This window comes from Mauremys reevesii, linkage group 4 (assembly GCF_016161935.1).
Source record: "Mauremys reevesii isolate NIE-2019 linkage group 4, ASM1616193v1, whole genome shotgun sequence".
NCBI classification, from domain to species: Eukaryota; Metazoa; Chordata; order Testudines; family Geoemydidae; genus Mauremys; species Mauremys reevesii.
In genome coordinates this window covers 144953348-144971620 of record NC_052626.1, presented here as the reverse complement: position 1 = coordinate 144971620, position 18273 = coordinate 144953348, and the positions used below count along the sequence as shown (strand labels likewise).

Genomic DNA, 18273 nt, shown 5'->3' with positions numbered 1-18273 from the left:
TGCACTAAAGGTGGGACAGGTTCCCAGTCCCAGCCCGTTCCCACCCCCTTAGTTCCTGCCCCAGCAGCCCTGGGGATTGGGGCTGGACCAACCAGTGGCTCCCTGGTGGGTCCCCCTGGGGGGCTTTTGGAGGAGACGCCGAGGCCGCTCTGCAGGGACGTCATGCAGGAGAATGACAAGACCTCAATCTCGCTGGGTGAGCCTTGGCTGCCCCTTGGGGATCAGGGGGATCGGAGGTGCCCCGGGGGAGGCTTTGGTTCAGGATTCCTCCCCACCCCCTTGGGTTCCCAAGGGAACCACCCCTGGAACCCCACCACCCCATAGGATAGAGGTGGTGGGGCCAGCTGCCCCTCCCACACCCCCAAGTTCTGAGCTCTGCCTCTCTGTCCCCACCAGCAACAGCTGGAGACCCCCCCCCACGTCTCCAAGAGATCCCTAAATCTCCGCAATCCCCTGCCCTCCCTGAGCAGCATCATCTCCCTTAGGGTGACCAGACAGCAAGTGTGAAAAATAGGGATGGAGGTGGGGGAGAAATAGGAGCCTATATAAGAAAAAGACCCAAAAATCAGGATTGTCCCTATAAAATTGGGACATCTGGTCACCCTAATCTCCCTGAACATTGCCCCCTCCCATTCATACACATCCATCACCCAAGTTCTCTTTCCGTCCACACAGGGAGGAGAAGAAGTGTGTGCAGGTGGCGGGGTGAGAGGATGGGTGTGCATGGTGAGGGGAGGGGTGCACACACATGTGCAAGCAGGGCCGGGCTGGGGGTGCATGTGCAGGGAAGGATGGGAGAGGTGCTGCTAGACCCCATCTCTGTGGCTACGGGGAGTGTCATGGGGGTGCACTCACCACCCAAGCACCCTTTGGGATCAGGACACGACAGGGATTCATCTAGCTTCAGCACCCTCTTTTGTCGGCTGATCTGGCTTTGCCGCAGTGTTGTCCTGGGTGACTCAGCCCTCAGGCCAGGACACACTTCAAGTTTAGTGCTGTTCCGGGATATCCAAGTCCAGCTGTAACTGGTCAGGCCCCACGCTGGCCTCTTCACAGTCCCTTCACCCACTTCCCCCTAAAAATGGAAGTCCATCCCCCTGTGCTGAGGTGGGACCAAGTAAACCTAGACCATCCCTGACAGGGGTTTGTCCAGCCTGTTCTTAAAAACCTCCAGTGACGGGGACTCCACAACATGTTGCCTCTGAATTCTCCATAGAGTTAGAAAGTTTTCCCTTATATCTAACCTAAAGCTCCCTTGCTGCAGATTAAGCCCATTGCATCTTGTCCTACCTTCAGTTGATCACTGTCCTCTTTATAACAGAACTTGACATATTTTAAGACTGTTATCATGTCTCCCTCTCAGTCTTCTTTTCTCAAGACTGAACAAGCCCAGTTTTTTTAAAACCTTTCTTCATAGGTGAGGTTTTCTGAACCTTTTACTGTTTTTGTTGCTGTTCTCTGGACTCTCTTCAGAGTCCAAAGGACAGCATCTTTCCTAAAATGTGGTGCCCAGACTGCGCCACAGTTCTCCAGCTGGGGTGTCTCCCAGAGCCGAGTACAGCAGGACAGTTACCTCCTGTATCTTACGCACAACACTCCTGTTAATACACCCAAAGTCCTTCCAAATTAAACAGAACCTAGCAAAATCACACTCTTCTTTCACAGCGTAGCAGATCCTGGGGCTTCTCCCTGGGCCGCCTCCATAGAACTCAAAACTACGAACAAAATTAAACACTCCCAAAGCATTTCTCACCCCTCTCCACACTTGGGCCTCTCATCTCTCCAGGACTCCTCGTCAGTTCCCTGTTTCTCTTGTGGAATGCTGGCCACAGGACGGCATCCCTGGAGCCGGGCCCCACCACAGGAATGGAATTGAACTGAAATGGCATGGCTCGGCTCGGCTCTACATCAAGCCCCTCACTGTGTTCTCTTAAGCCTTTCTATCATGAGGCCCAGGTGTTCACCATACTAAGACCCAACCCCATTATTCCCACTGCCTCAGGCTGAGATGCCATTAATTACGGCACAGGTGGCGCTGGGCCCATTTCCCCTTAAGGAGGCCAGTCACCCTGGCACTCTAGGCCCCATCTCTATGGGTACAGAGGAATTGGGGGGATGCGCACTCTAGGCTAGGGTGACCAGATAGCAAGTGTGAAAAATCGGGATGGGGTGGGGGGTAATAGGTGCCCATATAAGAAAAAGCCCTGAATATCGGGACTGTCCCTATAAAATCAGGGTATCTGGTCACCCTACTCTAGGCCCCGTCTCTATGGTTACAGCAGAGCTGGGAAGATGCACATTCTAGGCCCCATCTCTTTGGATACAGGGGAGCCAGGGAAGTGCATGCTCTAGATAGAGTCTCTATGGTTATGGTTGAGCCTGGAAGATGTACACGCTAAGCTGGGTCTCTATGGTTACTGGCAGGACAGGAAGATTTTGGGGTTAGGGTTGGGAATATGCGCTCTAAGTCCTGGCTCTGTGGTTGCAGGTGGGCCGAAGAGACGACCGTCCCGATATTTGGGTGGTTGTCCCGCGTCCCAACCGATGTTTGGTTGGGACACAGTTTGTCCCGATATTTCGCTCCACCGGCAGCAGTGGTTTGTTTGTTTTTTTGCTCCGCTGGTGGACCCCCCCCCATGTGTCCCATATTTTCTTCATCTCATCTGGTCACCCTATTCTAGGCCCATCTCTGTGGTTACAGGCGGGCTAGAGAGACGTGTTCTCTAGACCCCATCTCTATGGTTACAGGAGTGCACGGAGACTTACAGTCTAGGCTAGGTATTACGTTGTGCAAGGTGGGGAGCCAAAGGGAGTGAAGTCAGGGAAACCTTGAGAGGGGACTACAGAGAGAGGGGAGAATCCCTTTTTTAAATTATTATTTTTGAGGGGATTTTATATTCATTGTCTTGTTTGCATAATTGTATGGAAATTAGGGGATTGGCTCATTTGCGTAAACCCTCCAGATTTCTGAGCCTGCAGCCACAACATCCTACATAGACAGTGAGGGGGCAGCAGGAGAGTGGAGGGTGGTATAAATTATGCTTATGGGCAGGGTAGATGCTTTCCACTGATGCCCAGGCCTATAACAACTCAGACGATTCACTGGGCGTAGCCAGGATCTTCCCAACCAGGCTGAGGGAAGGGTTTGAGGGATTCACTTCCTGCCCATCAGGTTTTCTGCTCTGTGACAAACCCCTTTGCTGCCCCTTCTCTCCCCAGCAGGGAACGAGCCCCGGCTGGATTCTCTCTGTCTCCCAGCAGGTTCCAGGACCAAGAATAGGAATCCCCAGCAAGAAGAGCCTGCGGGGGCGGAACTGCAAGGGACGCCCCAGAGCCCTGAGCTGGGAGATGCTGGCCAAAGCCAGGGAAGGAGAGGACAGCAGCAGGGAGAGACAGAGGGAGAACCCACTGATGAAGAATGTTCTAAGAAGCTCCTTGGCTTGCAAAGAATCTGCACAGCAGAGAGACCCTATAAGTGCCCTGAATGCGGGAAAAGCTTCACCCAGAGCTCTATGCTCATCCGCCACGAGAGATCCCACACGGGAGAAAAACCCTACACATGCTCTGTGTGCGGGAAGAGTTTTAGTCAGAGGTCCAATCACATGCAGCATCAGAGGATCCACACGGGGGAGCGACCCTATAAATGCACTGACTGTGGGAAGAGCTTCTCTCTGAGCTCCCGCCTGCTCCAGCATCAGATGGTGCATACTGGAGAGCGGCCTTACAAATGCCCTGACTGTGGGAAGAGCTTCAACCAGAAGTCGAATCTGAAGCAGCACCAGAGAATCCACACAGGGGAGCGACCGTACCGACGCCCTGATTATGGAGAAAGCCACTCTCTGAGCCCACCCCAGGGGATCCATAAAGTAGAGAGACCCTATAAGTGTCCCCAGTGTGGAAAATGCTTCCGTGTGAGCTCGCACCTTATTAGACACCAAGTCACCCACACAGGAGAGCGACCCTATAAATGCTCCCTCTGCGGAAGAAGCTTCTCCCTGAGCTCTCACCTCATCCGGCACCGGATAGTCCACACAGAGGATAAACCCTACGTCTGCACTGAGTGTGGGAAGAAGTTTAGCCTGAGCTCCAGGCTCGATAGGCACCTGAGAACCCACACGGGAGAGAGACCCTATAAATGCCCCAACTGCGGGAGCGGCTTCGTCGACAGCTCTGCTCTTATTAAGCACCAGCGGATTCACACCGGGGAGCGACCCTATACCTGCCCTGAATGTGGGAAGAGCTTTGGTCGGAGTTCGTACCTTATCACCCATCAGAGAACCCATACGGGAGAGAGACCCTATAAATGCCCCGACTGCGGGAAAAGCTTTGTCGGCAGCTCTGATCTTAATAAACACCAGCGCACCCACACAGGAGAGCGCCCCTATAACTGCCCTGAATGTGGGAAGAGCTTCAGCCGGAGCTCAAACCTCATTGCCCATCAGAGAATCCACACACGTTCCTTCAGTCCTGCTCAGGGATGTGGTTAGGGAGATTTTGAATGTTGGCATTAAACTTTTTTGGGGGGTTATTTATCTGATCACTTGGCTCCTATGTAGCCTCTTATTTCCAAACCCTGCTAGTGCCTTGTTCATCCTGTGTTACACCCTGTGTTTTAATATGGCTAAATGTAAATGTATACATCTGGGAACAAAAAGTGTCAGCCAGACTTACAGGATGGGGGACGGTCCTGGGAAGCAGGGACTCTGAAAAAGATTTGCAAGTTATATTAGATAATCAGCTGAAGATGAGCTCTCCCTGTGACGCTGTAGCCAAAAGATCTAATCCAATCCTGGGATGCATAAACAGGGGACTCTCAAGTGGGAGTAGAGAAGTTATTTTACCTTTTGTATTTGGCACTTTTGCAACCACTGCTGGAATCCTGTGTCCAGTTCTGATACCTACAATTCAAGAAGGATGTTGCTAAATTGGAGAGTGGTCAGAGAAGAGCCACAAGAATGATTAAAGGATTGGAAAGCCTAAAGGTGGCAGACTCAAGGAGCTTAATCTATTTAGCTGAACAAAGAGAAGATTCTGAGGTGACTTGATCACAGTCTGTAAGTAACTCCATGGGGAAAAATATTTAATAATGGGCTCTTCAGTCTAGCAGAGAAAGATCTAACACTAGCCGGTGACTGGAAGTTGAAGCCAGACAAATTCAGACTGGAAATAAGGCATCATTTTTTAATGGTGAGAGTAATTAACCATTGGAGAACTGGCCAAGGGTTGTGGTGGATTCTCCATCACTGACAATTTTTAAATCAAGATGGGGTGTTTTTCTGAAAGTTCTGCTCTAGGAATGATTTTGGGGAAGCTCTCTGGCCTGTGCAAAACAGGAGGTCAGACTGGATGACCACAATGGCTTTAGAATCTATGAATCTACATAAAGCCTTGGAAGGAATAGATTTTTAGTCAGTAAATGTCAATTTCAGCATGCACACACAAACCAACGACCAAATATTTCCAGTGATAATCAACATTTACAGATAGGCAGAGTAAGAAAAATGCTGCTTTAGAACTTCTTGGAGTCCAAATTCAGTGACTGGAAATAAGCCTGTTACAAATGGACTAGTGAATGAATCGTAAAAACAGGTAGGATTTGGTGATGTCAGGATATTGACTTTGTATATTTTGACATGTGATGCTGACAATTTGGTTTTAATGGTTTATAAAACCTAAATTTTTTTAAATCTCAACATCGGCTATAATTAAATAATTATCTGACCCTCCTCACTTAATTTCCGGCAACTGTGAAAATTTAAAGAGAGAAAAATAAATGCTTAAAAATAAACATTGATATTATCTGTTGAAATTATTTTTAAAAATTCTGCTAAACCTAGTTTTATATATACCTCTACCCCGATATAACGTGACCCGATATAACACGAATTTGGATATAACGCAGTAAAGCAGTGCTTGGGGGCAGGGCCGCGCACTCTGGTGGATCAGAGCAAGTTCGATATAACGTGGTAAGATTTTTTTGGCTCCCGAGGACAGCGTTATATTTGGGTAGAGGTGTGTGTATGTGTGTGTGTGTGTGTCTATATATCTATATATATATATATATATATATATATATATATATATATATATATATATATAGTACCTATTGAAGAGACAGGCCCTTTTTTTAATATATAAAAGCTCTTTGGAACAGGGCCTGTCTCTTCAATACGTACAATGCCTAGCACAATGGGATCCCACACTTGATTGGTCCCTCTGGGTGTAACCAGGCTGGAAACATTAAAATAACAAAAATGTCCATGTTTTGATTTATAAAATGCTTTTGCAGCCTTTCTTTGAGAAGCTCTAACACCTCTCTTGTTTGTAGCAGAGTTCTGAAATTTGGCAGAGGGAAAGCCCTTGGGCTAGAGAAGTGCCTTTTCTTTGTCCTGGAAAGTCTGCTCCAGTTTGGCAGAGATATCAATTGTTAACAGTTACCAATTCTGTTCTCTCGCTTGGGTTCCTCCAGAAAGTGGTGAGAGGTTGCTGGAATAACACCCGAACTCAACCATTGTAAAGAGCCAGGCCTGTCCTGCTGCAGCACATGCTACTGGAAATATGTGGGAACTGCTGGCATGGAAGGGAATGGGGGACACACAGAGCCCCTGGCATGAGGGAGAAGGAGGGAGTCCCTGAAATAGAGGGGTTGGGAGGGTGGCACACAGGGAACTTCAGTGAGGGAATGGCAGGAAAGGAGCCCCTGATGTGTGCAGTGAGTAGGGCCTGCTGGAGAAACAGATGTGTGCAATCTTGTGGTGGAGAAAGTACTAGCATGGGACTGGGTATTCCTGGACCTTGAGGGAGTCATTCCCTTCTCTGCGCCTCTTTCCCTCTCCCACCTTGTGTCTGCCTTGGGCAGGCCTGTCTCTTGGCTAGGACTGCTGTTGTAAAGTTCTTCCTCTGAAATGTGTTGCCTTTCAAGTCCATTGAGCGTGCCTTGATGGTCTTGTGGCACAGGAGATCCTAAGCTACTGGCTCTACCTCACCTGTCTTTCGGGTCCCCTCTCACTCCTCCCCTCTCTAGGCTAACCAGCCTCTGGCTTTCCAGTCTCACTCCATATGAGAGTCTGTCCTGGCTGCTGATCATTCTCGGTGCCCAACCCTGCCCCCTGCGCCTCCCTGCACCCACCAGGCTAGTGGAGAGATTTGTAGATCTTAAAGCCACAAAGGACCATTGGGATCATCTAGTCTGACCTCCCATATAACACAGGTCAGAGACCGGCCCAGAATTAATTCCTGCTTGAGCCAAAGCAGATCTTTCAGCAAAACAGACTGTCTTGAACAAAGGTAACAGCTCCCCGCCCCTTCATGAATATTCAAGAGGGGGTGGGTCTGAAATCTCCAGCACGCCCCAAACAAACAGCCAACTCTGGTGCACTGCAAAGGGAGACTCCATTTCCCAGAGACCTTTGCAAACGGGCTAAAAGCACTAAAAGCTGCACAAGACCCACCACCATCCTAGTCCGATCCTAAAGTAGTTCCTGCCCCAGCCCTAGTGGTGGGGACCGTGGCCACAGAGGCAGGTGCTGAGCGGGGTCCACTTCCCTCCTGGTTCCAGGCGCCAGTGGGGCTCGAGACGGGGGCTCCCGGGAAGAGTGGGGGCTCCTGGACGAAGGGCAGAGGCAGCTCTACAGGGACGTCCTGCAGGAGAATTACCAGACTCTGATGTCGCTGGGTGACGCGCCGCTGCCCCTCGGGGATCAGGAGCTCCACGGGCTTTGATGGACCCACGGCAGCATCGGCTCAGGGCTCTTCCCCGCTTAGATTTCTGGGGGATCAGCCCTGCAGCCCCAGCAGCACAGGGACATGTGCCCCCAGCAGAGAGCAGGGCTGGGGTTAAAATCAATGAGCTGTTCTCCGTACCGAGACCTCGGTGCGAGGGGGGGGAGAATTTCACCGAGCCCCATCTCACCTGTTTCCTTCCCCTGAGCAGGATTCCCCGACCCAGCCGCGATCCCCCACATGGAGCGAGGAGAAGAGCCGAGGGTCCCAGATCTCCAGGGCTCCCTGGGAAGGGAGACCCTGAGAGGCGCCCACACAGGTGAGGGATGAGCAACACCGGCTCAGAGACCGTCCCAGAGCGAAGGGAAAAGTTCGGATCCCAGCAAAGCTGCAGGGAGCCCCCCAGTTCTGTCTCATCTCAGTATCGTCCCCAGCAGGTCCCTGTCCTCACGGCAGCTGTTACTCCCTGATCCCACCCCTAGCAGGAGCCCTTCCCTCCCCCAGCCTTTCTTTGAGGGCTCAGATGTTGGGGCGTCCCCGGCCTCTCCTCTCCCCCTGGGAAAGGGTTTGGGGGATTCACTTCCTGCTCATCAGGTTTTCTGCTCAGCGACAAACCCCTTTGCTGCCCCCTCTCGCCCCAGCACAGGGAACGAGCCCCAGCTGGATTCTCTCTCTCTCTCTCCAGCAGGTGCCGGGATGATGAGTGGGAACTTTGAGGAGATCCCCCAGCGGGAAGAGCCTGCAGGAGCAGAGCTGCCCAGGATGTCCCAGAACCCCGAGCGGGGAGACACCGATGGGACAGAACAGCAATGGAGAGCCTCCCCAACAGGGAAACTGAGTCAATCCAGAGCTGGTGTCGAAGCTGAATATGACATGGTGTCTCGGGGAACCCAGGCAGGGGAGAGAGCGAATACGTGCCCCAAGTGTGGGAAAAGCTTCCCTTGGAGCTCCCGGCTCCTCCGACACCAGAGATCCCACACCGGGGAGCGCCCCTACCAGTGCCCTGACTGTGGGAAGGGCTTCGGCGAGAGCTCAGCCCTGATCCAGCACCAGCGCACCCACACCGGGGAGCGCCCTTACAGCTGCAGTGTGTGCGGGAAGAGTTTCAGCCTGAGCTCCCACCTGATCCGCCACCAGCGCACCCACACGGGGGAGCGCCCCTACCAATGCCCCGACTGCGGGAAGGGCTTCCTGCGGCGCTCCCAGCTCACCCTGCACTGCCGGACCCACACGGGAGAGAGACCCTATAAATGCCCTGACTGCGGGAAAGGCTTCAGTGAGATCCCCAACCTGCACCGGCACCAGCGCAGCCACACGGGGGAGCGGCCCTATAAATGCTCCGACTGCGGGAAGGGCTTTGTTCAGAGCTGCCACCTCCTGCAGCACCAGCGCACCCACACAGGGGAGCGGCCCTACAGGTGCCCCTGTGGGAAGGGTTTTGTCCGGAGCTCCCAGCTGATCCGGCACCGGACAGTTCATACAGGGGAGAAACCGTACAAATGTCCCATCTGCGAGAAATGCTTCACTCAAGGATCCACCCTGGCCAGCCACCTGCGGATCCACACCAGGGAGAGACCCTTCAAATGCCCCCAGTGCGGGAAGAACTTTGTTCGGAGCTCCCATCTTATTACACACCGGAGAACCCATACAGCATAGAACGCCACGCGCACACACCCCCATACGTGTCCCAGCCCTGCGGTGTGTGTTAGCCAAGATTCATCCCCTAAAACACCCCTTAAAGCCCACACATGTGGCTCCTTCCATAGATGTTCCCTCCTGCGCAGAGGTACAGCTAAGGCGCGTTCAACATTTTTAGGGGCCTCATTTATTTCAACAACCGCTTGGACTGAATCCCTTGATTTCCAGCCAGACTGCTAGTGCCTTTTTGATCCATGGGGGGGGGGGGGGGTTCAGAGAGGACCATGGGGTTCAGATGCCCCCTCTGTTAATTTTAATGGGGGTTGGATCACCCATTCCCTTAGGCATAAAAGGTGGCAATAAGGCATACATTTTTAACAGAGCAATTAACCAATGGAGCAGTTTACCATGGGTCATGGTGGATTCTCCATTCCTGGCAATTTTTAAATCAGGAGTGGAGGCTTTCCTACAAGCTCTGCTCTAGGAATGATTTTGAGGGAGTTCTCTGGTCTGTGCCATACAGGAGGTCAGACTAGATCAGTGGTTTTCAAACTGCGGGTCGCAACCCGGTACTGGGTCACGGAATGTTAGGCACTGGGTTGCGGCAGCTCTGGTCAGCACCGGCGACCTGGGCCGTTAAAAGTCCCGTTGGCGGTGCTGCCTGGCTAAGGTCCCTACCTGTTCTGACACTGCACTGCGCCCCAGAAGCGGCCAGCACAGGTCCAACTCCTAGGCAGGGGGGCCACAGGGCTCCACGTGCTGCCTCCACCCTGAGCACTGGCTCTGCATTCTCATTGGCCGGTTCCCGGCCAATGGGAGCTGTGGGAGGTGGTGCCTGCAGGTGAGAGCGATGTAGAGACCCTTGCGCGCCTCTACCTAGGAGCCAGACTTGCTGCTGGCTGCTTCCAGGGAGCAGCACGGTTCGCAGTGCCAGGACAGGTAGGAAGCCTGCCTTAGCACCCCCACTGCGCCGCTGATCGGGAGCCACCAGAGGTAAGCCCATGCCCCAGCCCCAGCCCCAGCCCTAGATGCTATGTATCTATTGAACAGACTGTAAGTTCACCTTCACCTCTGCCTCCACCTCCTCCCCTGGCGCACCGCCGCGTCCTGCTTCTCCCTCCTCCCTCCCAGTGCTTGCGCCGCGAAACAGCTGATTCGCGCAGATGGGAGGGAGGGGGGAGGAGGGGGAATGCAGCAGGGCCGGGGTGGGGATTTGGGGAAGGGGTCCAATAGGGGCAGGGAGGGGGCAGAGTTGGGGCAGGGACTTTGGGGAAGGGGTTGGAATGGGAGTGGGGAAAGGGTGAGGGCGGGGCCAGGGGCGGAGGGGCGCAAGCACCCACCGGCACGAGGGGAAAGTTGGCATCTATGGGACAGGACCCCAGCCCCCTCCATTCCCACTCTACTTAGTCCCTGCTGGGGACTGGGGCAACATTGCAGGGTCCCTTGGGGTTCCAGGTGCTTGTGGGGTGGGGATTGGCCATGCATTTCTTCCGGGAGGAGTGAGGGCTCCTGGACAAAGGGCAGAGGCAGCTCTACTGGAACGTCATGCAGGAGAATTACCAGACTCTGATCTCGCTGGGTGAGGCGCCGCTGCCCCTCGGGGATCAGGAGCTGGTGGGGCTCTGACACATGCACAGCTGACTGCCAGCCCCCCTGCTCTAGCCCAGAGTCCTGGCTCCCAGCTGCTCCTCCATGTGTGCGTGATGAGACGTAAGCTTAAGGATCAATTTCCTATGAATGCATTGTCATGGCAACAGAGATCACATCCCTATGACTTGTTACTAGGTGTATTACGGTAGCGTCTGGAGGGTCATCATCCCCCCCCCCCCACACACACACACACACACCCCTCTGAGATTGTGCAGGCCATGGAGGTAGACTCAGGACTCCTGGATTGTATTCCTGGCTCTGCCATTGACACACTATGTGACCTTGCCAAAGTCAGTTTCCCTTCCCTCTGTTTAGATCATAAGCTCGTCCTGTTGGGGATGGTCTCTCACTGTTTCTGCACAAGGCTTAGCACAGTGGGGTTGGAGCCTTTAGGTGCTACATAAGACAAGTTTGCTGCTCTTCTCATTGCCTGGACTGAACTGGCCTTTCCTTGGAATCTACTGGAAATGCAGTTTCACGCCTGGAAACTATTTACTTTTAAAAATGTTATTTGGATTGCGCTTAGCACTTCGTTTACCTGCATAGAATCATAGACTATCAGGGTTGGAAGGGACCTCAGGAGGTATCTAGTCCAACCCCCTGCTCAAAGCAGAACCAATCCCCAACTACATCATCCCAGCCAGGGCTTTGTCAAGCCTGACCTTAAAAACCTCTGAGGAAGGAGATTCCACCACCTCCATAGGTAACCCATTCCAGTGCTTCACCACCCTCCTAGTGAAATAATGTTTCGTAATATCCAACCTAAACCTTCCCCCACTCCTTGTTCTGTCATCTGCTACCACTGAGAACAGTCTAGCTCCATCCTCTTTGGAACCCCCTTTCATGTAGTAGAAAGCAGCTATCAAATTCCCTCTCATTCTTCTCTTCCGCAGACTAAATAATCCCAGTTCCCTCAGTCTCTCCTCATAAGTCATGTGCTCCAGCCCCCTAATCATTTTTGTTGCCCTCCGCTGGACTCTCCAATTTTTCCACATCCTTCTTGTGGTGTAGGGCCAAAAACTGGACACAGTACTCCAGATGAGGCCTTACCAATGCCGAATAGAGGGGAATGATCACGTCCCTCGATCTGCATTAATACTGTGCAGCTGGATTGTGCTATGTGATTGATATTTTAATAGCAATAATCATTCGAAATATTAATAGTTAGTAGTTTCAGCAGTTACACTTCTGTGTTTCTAGTATAGCACTTCCTGTTTCTCCTGCAATATTAGATTTTAATTCTAAAGTGTGTGTGTGTGGGGGGGGGGTTTGATGTATTTATTTATTTATTTATTTATTTTTATACCCAAGTTTACTCTTTGTGATCATGTGACTTTTAGGTTGACTGATTTCCTGTTTTGATGTCAAAACCTCTTCAGTTTCCTTTAATCCACCAATGGGGATTGCCCATTGCAACTGTTACTTTGCCTCTGTAACCAGCACCGTCATCCCTTTTTAACATCACTTGTGTGTCAAACTTCGATCCCAAATAGTCATCACAGGCCAGATTTTTAAGGGTTGACAATACCTAGATGCTTTTGAAAATCCCACTAGTCACCTAAATACCTTTTAAAAATCTGGCTCTAAGGGCACTATTCTATCTTGTATGAAATCCTTCTCAGAGGCAAATTTCTACTGTAATTTTTACTGAATATAGGTATACAATCCTGAGATAGATTGGAGGTGTCAATCTTTCAAAAATCATGACTTTTACATCTGAAAATCATGATCTTTAAATAAATACATACATTTGGGGGTCTTCTCCAACTTGTCAAGGTCATTTTGAATTCTTATTCTGTCCTCCAAAGTGCTTGCAACCCCTCCCCCTTGGTGCCAGCTACACATTTTATAAGCCTACTCTCCACTCCATTATCCAAGAAGTCATTAATGAAAATATTGACTAGTACCGGACCCAGGACTGACCTCTGAGGGGACCCTTCTAGATCCACCCTTACAGTTTGACAGTGAACCATTGGTAACTATTAAGTATGGTCCTTCAACCACATTTCATCTAGATGGCATTTCTTTAGTTTGTTTATGAGAATGTCATGTGGGACTGTTTAAAAAGCCTTGCTAAAATCAAGGTATATCATATCTACTCCTTCTCTGCTAACCACTAGGCCAGTAACCCTGTCAAATAAGAAAATGGGTTGGTTTACGTGGTTTGTTCTTGACAAACCCAAGCTGGCTATTCCTTATAACCTGATTATCCTCCAGGTGCTTACAAACTCATTGTTTAATAACATGTTCCCATCTCTTTCCAGCTATTGAAGTGAGGCTGACTGGTCTATAATTCCTGGGTCTTCTTTGTTCCTCTTTATAGAGAGTTAGGGTGAAATTTTCAAAGGTTTAGGCTCCATTTGCAATTCCCAAAACTTCTGCCAAACCCTTTAGGCACCTAAACAAACTCAGCAGCTACATTTTCAGGGTAGAAGTTCCTTAGATGCCTAAGCTTCTGCCTTTGAGCATGACACTGCTGCCTTATCCTAGGCATCTGGCTGCCAATGTCCCACAGCGAATTACAAACCTGGGAAGATGATGGGTGTCAATGCTCATCTTTAGGGCCCCACCAAATTCACAGTTCATTTTGGTAAATTTCACGGTCACAGCATTTAAAAAATCTTGAATTTCATGGTTTGAGATATTGAAATCTTAAATTTCACAGTCTTGTAACCGTGGGGGTCCTGACCAGAAAGAGGGTCAGGTGGGGGGGTTGTGGAATTGCCACCCTTGTTTCTGCGCTGCCTTCAGAGCTGGGTGGCTAGAGAGTGGCAGCTGCTGGCCAGGCAGCTAGGCCTGAAGACAGCGCTGCTGCCAGCAGCAGTGGAGAAGTAAGGGTGGCAGTACCCAGGTTCAATTTCCTCCCTTGGGCAGAAGGGGAGAAAGGATTTGAACAGGGGTTTCCACAGCCCTGCTGAATGCTCTCACCCCTGGGCTAAAAGTTACAAAGTGGGCACCAATCCTTCCTCCTCTAGCTGTTTGTGCTTAGGTCAGTCTTACAAGAAACAGCTGAGGCACCTAAGCCCCCTGACCCCAGGAGAGGGGTTCCCATTTGTGGATTGCCAGGCAGAGCGTGGTGCCTACCTGCTGTGGGGATTTAGGCACTGAACTGGGTGAGTGGATGGGGCTTAGCACCCGCCCCTCTGTTCGGCTTCTCCCATTGGCTGGTTTAGGCAGCTCCCCGCCAGCATGCTGGCTTTTGTGGATCTTGCGCTGAGGCGCCTCTCTTCCCAGGCATTGCATAGGGAACCCGGGCAGCTCGCTCAGGATCTGTGACTCACAGGGTGTCCCTGGGAATTTCTCGGTGCCCAAAAGCGATGCGGGGTGACACTGAGCATTCAGCGCCCAAGTCCCTGAGTGAATCTAGCCCTAAGGCCTCCTCACTGCTACAAAAGGGGATTATCGTTTTCTTGTGTTTAACTTGGGGTAACCAGAGGCAGATCAAGATCTCCAGGGGCCCTGGGCCGGAGCAAGGGAGGGGGCCCTGGTGCTGGAACCATGGCCCTGCCCCACGCCTGTGGCCCTGCCCATAGGCCCACCCCATTCTGCCTTTTGTCCAGCCTGCGTTCTGCCCATGGCCCCACCCTGGTTCTGCCCCTTCCTCAAAGCCCTGCCCCCGCTCGCTCCTTACTGGCGTCTGCCCCCACTATGGCACTAAGACTGGAGAAACTCTGCTCCCACACCAGCCCTGGGGCTGCCGTGGGGACCGAGAGGTCCTCCAGCCCTCAGGCTGCGGTGGGAGGGAGGGAGATTTTTCTGGGGGCCCCCGGGCATGGGCCCCATTGGCCCATGCAGTAACCTGCCATTGGGGGTAAGGAAGGTTCAGGAGCTTTTCTGAGCTAACCACACAGCGAGGACAAGGCACTTCGGGTTTAGCAGTGAGGGAAAGGCCTGAGCAAACATCTCTGCAATAAGATCAAGGGGCCACATCCTCATATGCTTGTGCCAAAGCAGAGAAGGGCAAAGTTTGTTTTGAAAACTGGATCCCTGTGTGTAGCCGTGCCAAGGGAGGGGACAATGGATAAGGAACAATGGTCGATTTTCTGCCTAGTCCCTTGTGGTTAAAAGGTATTCCTAAGTTCGGAACATCCTGTTCCCAATGCTTTAGGCTGGTTGCAGTGCTCTGTGCACATTAAATGTTTGTTTACTACAGAAACTTTCTAATGTACAAAGGGACGAGGCTAATACAGAAATATCACCACCCCCCTTCCTCTATTCCCTGAGGGGTTTTAGAGGCGATAGCCCGGGCCTGGACGCTGGAGAATGCTTTTGCAAAACAGGCAAATCCCTTTCTTTACGTGTGTCTCCATTTAACACAGAGATTTCACAGGGGGTCGCACAGTGTGACCTCTAGCTATCACAAAGGGCTCCCCCCACCCCAGGACCAGGAGAGGGGGAAAGAGGAGAGGTAGCAACATTGTGACAAGCCCACCCCTGTCTGGCACACCCGGCTACCCCCGGACCAGATAATGGGGAAAGGCGGAGGCAGCAAACAGGGGAGCACCAGAAAAACCCCAAACCGCGCATCGCTGGTCGTAGCCCAGTGGAAGGGCAGCAGGGTGTAGCATTACACCGGCCAGCTGGGGATGCCAAAGCCCCGGGGATCTCCCGGTATTTTGCGGGGTGGGGGGGAGTTTCAACCCCCCCTCACGCTGTGGGGAAGGCGACCGGGCTAGGAGGGAGCGTGCTGGGCAGGGAAGGGTTAAGCCCAGGGCTTCCCCACCCCAGAGCACATGGGGCCGGGCGGCAATAGCGCAGGGACCTTCCTGTCCCAGCCCCGCCGGGCGGGGGGCGGCGCAGCAGCCGAGGCAGGAGATCGCTGCCCGGAGGCAGCGGCCGCAGGGCCGGGGGCGAGATCGGAGCCGAACTGGGATCGGAGAGACCCCGCCCCCCAGCTCCGGGGCAGCCCGGGGGTCTGTGCAGCTGAGCCAGGCGGGGACCCCCCACCCAGCCCGCTGCGCCTTCGGGGCAGCCCCGGCCCCTCCTCTCCCCCGCGGTTCGCTCCTGCCCCTCGGGGTCTCCCTCCCTTGGCCAGGCGCAGGGAAGGGGCCTGGCTGCATTTCGCCCCCCAGCAGCCCCCAGGGCGCAGGCGGGGAGCCCCCGGGGGGCAGGGCCTGCAGAGCGGAGCTGCCTGGGGGGGGACACGCGCAGGGAGCCCCCATGGGCGACGCGCTGACCATCTGCCCGGACTGCGGGAAGAGCTTCCGCCAGTACTCGTACCTGGTCACCCACCGGCGCGTCCACACCGGAGAGCGGCCCTACAGCTGCGCCCAGTGCGGCCGGGGCTTCTCCCAGCACTCCAGCCTCATCCGGCACCGCCGCACCCACACGGGCGAGAGACCCTACCGGTGCCCCGACTGCGGCAAGGCCTTCGCCCTCAGCGCCTCCCTCCTGACCCACCAGCGCACCCACACCGGGGAGCGCCCCTACAGCTGCGCCCAGTGCGGAAGGGGGTTCAGCCAGCGCTCGGCTCTGGTCACCCACCAGCGCACCCACACCGGGGAGAGACCCTATGAATGCCCTGACTGTGGGAAGAGCTTTGCCATCCGCTCCCACTGCACCGCTCACCAGAGGACCCACGGGGATCCGGGCGAGGAGCCCCCCTACCGGTGCCGCCAGTGTGGGGAGGGCTTCCGGCTCCGTGCCCACTTCCTGCATCACCGGCGCAGCCATGCAGGGGGCAAACCCCATCACTGCCCCGACTGCGGGAAAGGATTCTCCCGCAGCTTCCTGCTCAAGACGCACCAGCGGATCCATACCGGAGAGCGGCCCTACCCCTGCCCCGACTGTGGGCGCCGCTTCCGGCAGACCTCCCACCTCACCCACCACCGGGCCACTCACACCGGAGAGCGGCCCTACCGCTGCAGCCACTGCGGGGACGCCTTCCCCAGCAGCTCGGAGCTCTACCTGCACTACCGAAGCCACACCGGGGAGCGGCCCTACCAGTGCCATGACTGTGGGCGCAGCTACACCACCAACGGCAGCCTGCGGCGGCACCGTGCCAGCCACGCCATGGGCTAGGGGGTGCAGCCAGCTCGGCCCATAGGCACCCTCCTGGGCAAGGTGCTGCATCTTCCTGGCTCTAGGCATGGCCTTTCTGGCTGTTTGCTGGGTGGCTTGTACTGGGGAAGAGAGCTAGGGATGGGTTATAGGGAGCTAGAGGTGGATCATACCAGTAGAGAGAAGGAACGCAGGGTGGGATCGATGGGTCATACAGGTGTAGAGCTGGGTCATACCTGTTAGAATGTGAAAAGCAGCTCCACTCCACTTACCCCTGGTCCTGATGTTGAAGTTTTCAAAATGATCTGAAGTGTGTGTGTATTTTTCCAAGCACCTTGCAATAGTGTGTGAATGTATCTATTTGTTCTTAGTTGCAGAACTATGTTCTATGGCTCAATATAACAATCGGCCAACCCACAAATTGTGCAGGTAGGGGGTGTGATGTTGCTAGGCACTGGCGGCTGCCATCTGGTGACAATCACAGACCTCCTTAGTGCCACTGGCTCCCACATGGAGTAGAGGGAGCCACCGAGACAGGAAGTGACTGCCAGGAGACATGGTGGGTCAGAGCTGAGCTGGTTGCAAACCCGAGCGTTAGGAGATCAGCGTGGGTTGGAGTCAGCAAGCCAAGAGAAGGAGATGGGAGCATGACTCTGAGAGGAAGCAGAGAGACAGAGCTTCTTGGTCACAGAGCCCACTCGGGGGGCAAAGGTGGGGACTGTGCTGCAGGGAACCTGCCTGCTCATTGTTTTCTGCGATGTATCGGGAAACAGGGTACTGTGGGCATGTTTTGTAAATAAACACCATCACACCTGGAATAGACCTGCCTTGTCTGAGCGAGGTGTCATCCAAAGAGGACCAGTTTTGCAAGGCCCTGGCTATTGGCTAAGAGCTTGGGCCAGACGGGTTTCAGGGTTTGTACACGATACCTTGCCCCAGAGAAATCCTGGGTCAGTCAGTCCCTTGGGAAGAGAACAGCATGAGCCTGAAGCAGCACAGATCTGCCCCAGCCGAACACTGGACCCCAGACGGGGTGAACCAGTGTTCTAGGTGGTCCACAGAATCTTCTTTCTAGCTGGCTGGCCGGTGGGTCTTGCTCACATGCTCAGGGATGACAGATTAGAGGTCAGGAAGGAATTTCCCCCCCAGGTCAGATTGGCTGGGGCCGTAGGGGGGTTGTCAATTTCCCATGCAGTGTGGGGTGTGGGTTGCCAGCTGTTGAACATCTGGGCATGGAATTATAGAGTTGTAGGGCTAAAAGGG

The 18273-nt window shown here is 53.5% G+C and overlaps 1 protein-coding gene across 1 annotated transcript; it reads left to right on the top strand.

The window, feature by feature from the left end:
* Positions 1 to 17832, top strand: LOC120404072 (zinc finger protein 774-like). The gene is made up of 5 exons (XM_039536081.1): positions 1 to 196; positions 7934 to 8041; positions 8408 to 9372; positions 10241 to 10299; positions 15786 to 17832. Exons 1-5 carry the CDS (start codon positions 163 to 165, stop codon positions 17029 to 17031), a joined length of 2412 nt encoding a protein of 803 aa, XP_039392015.1. The 5' UTR covers positions 1 to 162; the 3' UTR covers positions 17032 to 17832.
* Positions 17833 to 18273: the final 441 nt, after the last annotated feature.

Coding starts and splice junctions, on each gene's coding strand:
- LOC120404072 (XM_039536081.1), top strand. CDS start 163: ATGCAGGAGAATGACAAGACCTCAATCTCGCTGG. Junction 197..7,933: donor CAAGACCTCAATCTCGCTGG/GTGAGCCTTGGC, acceptor TCCCCTGAGCAG/GATTCCCCGACCCAGCCGCG. Junction 8,042..8,407: donor CCTGAGAGGCGCCCACACAG/GTGAGGGATGAG, acceptor CTCTCTCTCCAG/CAGGTGCCGGGATGATGAGT.